This window comes from Gymnoscopelus microlampas (assembly GCF_963454915.1).
Source record: "Gymnoscopelus microlampas genome assembly, chromosome: 18".
Classification (NCBI taxonomy): Eukaryota; Metazoa; Chordata; class Actinopteri; order Myctophiformes; family Myctophidae; genus Gymnoscopelus; species Gymnoscopelus microlampas.
In genome coordinates, this window is record NC_139955.1 from 25,206,186 (window position 1) to 25,213,645 (window position 7,460).

At 41.7% G+C, this 7,460-nt stretch overlaps 1 protein-coding gene across 1 annotated transcript; it reads right to left on the reverse strand.

The window, feature by feature from the left end:
• Positions 1-1,555: 1,555 nt before the first annotated feature.
• Positions 1,556-7,228, reverse strand: LOC311065495 (neuronal acetylcholine receptor subunit non-alpha-2-like; the record flags this gene model as incomplete). The annotated part of the gene is made up of 5 exons (XM_084085872.1): positions 7,079-7,228; positions 4,936-4,980; positions 3,325-3,434; positions 2,281-3,196; positions 1,556-1,723 (listed from the first exon to the last, which is right to left on the reverse strand). The coding sequence occupies exons 1-5, from the start codon at positions 7,199-7,201 to the stop codon at positions 1,556-1,558; spliced, it is 1,362 nt and encodes a 453-aa protein (XP_083941998.1). The 5' UTR covers positions 7,202-7,228.
• Positions 7,229-7,460: the final 232 nt, after the last annotated feature.

Below are 7,460 nucleotides of genomic sequence, written 5' to 3' on the forward strand. Positions count from 1 at the left end.
CTGTAAAAGGAAGGACTGGTCCAAGGTGTATCCAAAAAATGCTCAGGTCCCTCTCGTATTTATTTCCTCATGCTTCTATGAATTGTTGATGTTTTTTGTACCTTTTTGTATCATGTCTTGTAAATGTTCTTAAAATGTTTTTAGCTCTTGCACTCCATTTCCAATGTAGTTCACTACAAATGGCAAATAAAATGACTCTGACTCTGACTCTGATGTGCTTTACAGCGAGAAACCGATGGAGCTTTGGGAATATTATAAGCTACAGTATATAAACTTGCTGCTTTTAGATTGAAATATATTCATATTCTTATTCTCACGTCATATGTTTCAGAAGTATTAAGTAAGAGCAGAATTCCCACTGTGTGAATATGATCAGCAAGTAAAACTACAGACTAGAGGTATGGTATTACTATACATACATTAAAGATGACAAATACAATATAAAGTATTGCAAAGATATTTATTTGTGTGAGTAATTCTTCTGGACAACAAAACAATTGGTGTGGGGTTTGCTTGGTCCATATAATGTAACATTTTACCAGTTATTAAGGTAAAACAGCAGTTTTTACTATTTGCAAGATTTCACTACACTCTGACATCAAGTGGTTGAAACAAATTTAAAAAAAATACCCGTGTGACTGTGGAGCATCCAAAGCTACTGAATTTATTTTGTATTTAAGGTTGGTAAGGTACTGAAAGGGACAAGAACAGTTTTCAACAAAGAAAAAAAAACAGACAAGAGTCAACAAGGACAACAGCTCTGTAACGAGATCCCCAGACACAACTCCACAAATAGAACTCCAATCGACAAATCAGTGACCTTAAATGCTGCCATCCCACTAACTCAGGCTCAAAGCTGTGTCATGATGCATAAGTCTGTTGTGACATCACATAATCGATCTTTAAGGTAGTTTAGCTGTTGCTGGTTCCAAGCAAATTCAATTGCCTTCCCTTTTCACCTGCCACACGCTCCTCATAATGTCTTAGATCAGTCAGGTTCTCAACCTTTTCTGGATCAGGGCCCAAAATCTCAAAAGCTGCCGCAGCCCACCCAACAGACCAGCATATCGGCTGCCGTGTTAAGAGGTCAGATGGGTGGGCCACGTGCACTTTCAGAGCATGTTTATTTTAATGATCAATTAATTGATTGTGTTCCAGCTTGGAGTTCCTTTTTGTATCACAAAGAAAACTCGCTTTTCAAGGTTTTAAAGAAATAAAAACTTTTTTTTATTAATGTTAGATTATGATTAAAATCTTAGTGTTTTGCCAATTTTGAGGGGGCCCACTTGCAATATCCCCACGGCCCACCAGTGGGCCCCGGCCCACAGGTTGAGAATCACTGTCTTTGATTGTGCTTCTATAGCGTGATAACTAGTGCAGTAATGTATGTCTGATGAGCAATATCAAACAAACCCTTCGAGCTGCTGTATTCATCTGCATGTGGAGGTGGTGGGCTACAGTATGTGGTTATCTTGGTCTCCCTCATAAAATAGATTCTTAAGTGGAGATCCTGGTTTCCTTTGTCGAATAAAGGTTACATAAATATATGTGACCGCTAGTTAGAAGGTGGGTCTTCTTCAGTTGTGGTTGTAGGAGGGACTTTGAAGAACATGTGCAGAGCTGGGGTAAAGATGAGGATGGTGCCAAGTACTGACACAGTGAGGAAAGCCCACAGGAAGATCCTGTCCAACACCTGGGCCACAAATTTCCAATCTTGTACCACCTGGAAGAAATGTTGGGGAAAATACTTAATGAGAGCTAAGATCACAAGCTAAACTAATGAACTTACAGTATACCATATACACAGGATGTCATTCTGCTTTTAAATGACATCCTTGTAAGTGGATGTTTGTCCATAGATGTAACGACATGAATGCATGTCACTATTTCATTTATTAATTATTTAAATAGATAGACCTTTATTTATCCCATGCAAATTCAGTATGTCCCCAAGGGGATATTAAATCCCCTTGATATGAGGGGACATACACTGCCACCCCGTTTTTCCTTTTTTCTCCTCTGTAAATATAGCATGTATTAATGTGTTAATATGTTATGCTCTGTTGATGAATTGAATACATAGAACCACAATGGAAAGTCCCCAGGACTTTTTTGAGTAAGTGTTACTGTACTTCTGTGCTGTTTACATCTTTGACTAATACATTATTCAATCAATCAAAGTTGCAATAGCACTTAATTTGAATTGTTGATTTGCATCATGTCTGATCTCACATTCTAACATTATACAACATTCCATCGATCCGTGATTGAGCAACAAACCTCACGAATGAAGTGCTCTTTGCGAATGTGTCTGCTGATGTAGCGAACGGAATAGGTTGCTTTCTCCATCATGGTAACCCAGGTGTCATCTTCCTTCCCCTCGGATGTAGCCTGTCCATGGGCCCCATTGCTGCCTCTCTGGCTTCCTCTGTGACCCCAGGACCGGGGCTTTGCCTCGGGACTCTCAGGAGCCAGCTCAGGGTAGTGGTAACGATCGATGTGACCTCGCATACAGAGCATTTTGGGAAGCTTCTGGAGGAAGAGGTTTCGGACCCAAGGGGACATGGGGTGGTACGTGGTCGAGGAGCGGTGGTGCACATTAATGACAAAGACAGTGACAATGATGGACAGAGTGACGAAGATCATGATGAAGAGCAGGTATTCTCCGATCAGGGGGATGACCTTGGAGGAAGAAGGGATGATCTCTTCTATGACAAGGAGGAACACAGTGAGCGACACCAGGACAGAGGTAGAGAGTGACAACTTCTCTCCCTCATCCGAGGGGAGGTAGAACACCAAGACGGTGAGAAAGGACAAACCCAAACAGGGGATGATGAGGAAGAGTGTGTAGAACAAGGGGAGCCTCTTCAGGATGAATGAGTAGGTGAGAAATGGGTATGAATACAAGCCATCCTTCCGGTTCCCCTTGGCTCCAGTTGCGCTGAGGATTTCCCATTCCCCGTTATCGAAGAAGTCCTTCCGGTCCACCTGGATGTCCATTAGATCCAGGTCCACCATGTTACCATCATAGGTCCAGGAGCCAAACTTCATGGAGCAGTTCTGGCGGTCAAAGGGAAAGAACGTAACATCCATGGTGCAGGCAGACTTGTAGCTAGCAGGTGGTGTCCAGGTGATTGCCCCATTGTACTTGACAATGGCTTTAGTCATCAGGGAGCCCTCAAAACGACCATCAGCGCTTAAGAAAGGGGCATTAAAAGTCACAGTAATGTCATTCATCAATCATTTGATCATTATCATCAATCAAATCATTTGAGCATAATCCAAAAATTGAAAGACAATTATACATTAAAGGAGGATTCTTACTTCTCATAGAGGACTATGTCTGGAAGCCAGATGGTTTCAGAGGGAACTCTGATGGAGGTAATTCCACCATATTCCTCCGGGTTCCATTGCAGCTTGTTATCAATCCATTCCTGGTGAAGGTAAACATAGTATCCATTTGATTCAGATTAGATTTTATAAAACGATACCTATCATGAACAGTATAATGTGGCTCGGAGGAAGAGTGGCTGTCTGTGAATTAGAAGCCCCCTCCAGGCTTAGTGTTGAAGTGACCTTGAGTAAAACGCTGATCCCCAACCTCTCCCTGAGCACTGTATTAATAGTTAGGATGGGTAAATACAGAGGAAATCCATGTGATGGTCCCAGAATGTCCCTCGACTTATATTGATCATGGCATCCCTTAATCTAGCCTTGAAATAGATAATCAAATACATTCTCAAATAACTACTTGTTTCTTTCACATGTTGTTTCATTCTCAAGATGTGAAAGAAAGGCTATATCTTATTTTCTTTTCTTTTCTTTTCTGTTCTTTTTCTTTTTGTAGAGACATTTTCACAGCTGGTTATTTGAACAAAAGACAATTTATTGGATTGCAAATATAATCACAATATATCATTGCATGCTAGTGAAAAAAGGCAGAAAAAAATATGTTTTTGTTCACAGCACAGCTCATCTGTTCTGTGAACGCAACTTACTCATATTTGGCTACACTTTCAACAAAAGGAATATAATATTGATATTGCCCTGTAGTTAAATAGAATTGCTGTAATGTAATGCAATGAATTTGTATGTATTTTGTTTTGTTCCAAAGGTACAGTGTGACTAGCCTGGTAAACCCTCCCTCCGGAAATCTCATTTCCATTTGATTCCAGGAGTGAGTCTGGCATGAAGGCTTGTATGGGCGTATCTAGCGCATTACCAAAAAAACGAGCCTATCAGCGTCGTCGCTCATCGTTCTGTGATTGACAGCGACAGTTGGCCAATCAGGTGGCGAGTTCGAGTCAGCCCGAATGAAGCCGAGTGCAGCCTGAGTGCAGCCGACAAAAGACGAATAGCAGCCATTGTTGTTTGTGCGAGTGCCTTCTCTTCTTATTTTCGTCTTTAAAACGCTCTCAAACTTCTTTTTTGAGGCACGGAATTTACTTTTAAGATATCGTTTGGATAGAATTGAGTTGTTTAACTTCATATATGTGGTCAATTAATCATGACAGAGCCTATTTAAAAATAAAAATTCAGAGAACCGGCAGGGGCGGGCAGTGATCAATCCATTCCATTCCTTTATGTATCCGAATAAGGCAACCTATTTTGGGCATGGCCATCTCAAAAGTCCCGTTTCGTCACATTAGCTCTGGAGGTGGTAGAATGCACTGCAATTGGCTGAAGGGGAACAACGATCATTGGCTGAAGGGGTTGTCAGTCAACGGTATTACTCCCGCCTAGCTCCCGCCCACATCCACATTGCCACAATGGGCGTTCATGCCAGACTCACTCCTGGAATCAAATGGAAATGAGATTTCCGGAGGGAGGGTTTACCAGGCTACAGTGTGACAGGAAATGCAGTCATATTTTCGAATATGGCACCCTTTGAAAAAAAAGTTTGGACAGCAACATCTAATTTTGTGTCTTGCATACCTGCCACAGCCAAACATTGGTAGTCATCAGCTGATTCTTTTCATCCTAAAGAGGAGGGAAAGAAGAGAGACACACAATGGGGGGGGGGGGGGGGGGGGGGCACACAAGGTACAGTAAGGTTACAGGCAATTATGGAGATATACTGTAGCTTGATTGAAATTGGATGGAGTCTGTGGTAGGACATCATTTCCTTTTCAGGGGTATTGGGTTCATTCTCATTTGATTTTCTGCAATATCTCTTCCTGTTGAATTGCAATATCAAGGCAGATCCTTTGTTTACAATACATGCATATAACAGCATAAGCAGTGATGGGTTCAGGCTGGCCATCTATAATTATAGAATGCTGAGAGCATCGTGATTGTGATGGAAAACAGAGGTTTATTTCCACCAGAGACTGTACTGTACTGTAGGTCAGACATGAGACAAGACAGAGATAGATAGCCAGACAGAAGAATACATAGTGAAATATGTGCTGCTCAATATAGCCCATTGGCAGACAGGAAAAAGAAATGACACAGATGAACTCAGCAAGGGATCGAGACATTGACATTGTGAGGTGAACAGAGGGACAGAGTGAGTGAGTTGTGAGTGTTATTTGGCCTTGGCCAGCCGATCGCCTCAGCTGTCGGCCTGAGTTGGATGTCGTGGTGATCACACAAAGCAGAGGTGAACCATAATCTAATACCCAGCCGCACAGCAGCCTAAGGAGACCCAGGGGAGATGGATACTGCTTCTCTCTCTCTCTCTCTCTCTCTCTCTCTCTCTCTCTCTCTCTCTCTCTCTCTCTCTCTCTCTCTCTCTATATATATATATATATATATATATATATATATATATATATACATACATATATATACATACAGTATATATGAGATGAAATCTATGGTTAAATAAATAAGGCAAGTAAATGGTTCCCATGGACACTTTAGGATAAAATCCCAGTTCCATAAAATGATGTCATAATTGGATTCAAGCACCAAGATCAATCTGATTAAACTATTTTAGTCCATTAAAAATACACATCACCCAACTAAGGGAACCAAATCTGTCTAACCCTGCAGAGCCATAAAGACACAATGCACTCTTTTTCTTCCCACATCCTAATGCAGCACAGCATGCATGCATTAAACTTAGGAGACCGAAGACTTGAATTTCAACTTCCGTGAGCTAGCTTGTAATTAATATTTCAGGCAGTAAGAGCGACTATTCCATTATCATTCTGTGCTTTCTCTTCTCAAACACCTAAACCATCTTAACCTACAGTATCAGAGAGAGACTTTGAAATATTAAAGACAAGCCCCTGTGAGAAGGTGATAAAGAGGAATCTATTTCAGAACCCTGCATACTCAAAAAAACACTTTGCTGTGAGTCTGTGTGGTTTGGAGCATTGGTTTTCAACCCCTCACAGACCCCAGGGGTTTGTTAGGGGGGTTCCAGGGGGTCCCCAGCTAAATGATTGATAGTTAGGAACCAAATAGAGCCTTATGGGTTTGTAACACTGACAAGTGTACAAATGGAACCAAATGGAACCTTACGAGTCCATTTGGTTCTACAGTATTTGTACACTCTCAGATTTGAATTAACACTGAGGATTTTACTGTGTAGATCAAAGATAGAAAATGCATATCATTGAAATGTAAAGATGTAAAGTTGAGAATCCCTGGTTTGGAGAGTACTTGGACAGTGACTACAGAATAGAGCAATGGTTCTCAAAGTGGTGTCCGGGGACCCTCAGGGGTCCTTGAGGTGGTTCCAGGTGGTCCCCAACAAAATGAGTTAATAAAGCATCAAATTCAGTTTAACCACTTTCACCCTACGCGTTGAGAGCTTGTAGATCAATTTTTCTTTATCTAATGTGGAATATTTGTGAAACATTTTAAGATCCACTGCCAAATCTATCTAAATTTGGGGGTTGACATGACAAAGTTAGAGAACCACTGAAATAGAGTATTGCTAGTTTAACAGTTGTTTGGTATAGAGAAGGTTTCAGCACCAAGGACAGTGAGTACACAATAGAATACTGCTAATCTAACAGTTCGTTTCAGCATTCGTTTTCCTTGGGGAAAAAGTTTGAGAACCACTGTACTATGGCAATGAATTCTTGCCATGTGTGTCTATGGGTACAGGTGTCTGCGTCCTCACCACGTCGACCAGCTGTGAGATCTTAAGTCCAAAGCGTACTCTGATGGTGTCATTGGCGCGTTGGATGGGCCTGACCCAGCGCTGGTAACCCTGGAACAGGTTCTTCAGCAGGGCATCCTCCATCAGCGCCAGAGACACAAACTCACCAGGAGCTGCAAGGACAGAGTAAGCAAGGCGGGAAGTGAGGGAGGGAGGGAGGGAAGGAGAGAGAGAGAGAGAGAGAGAGAGAGAGAGAGAGAGATCAGGGCGCACGACAAAGAGCAATTTTCAAAAAGTTATCTCTGCAGAACTCGACATTCCTAATCTTAACCTCAAGACACAAGGCACTTTGAGTGTCAGAATGCAAATACTATGTTGAGCTATGCAGGGCTATTGTTCAATA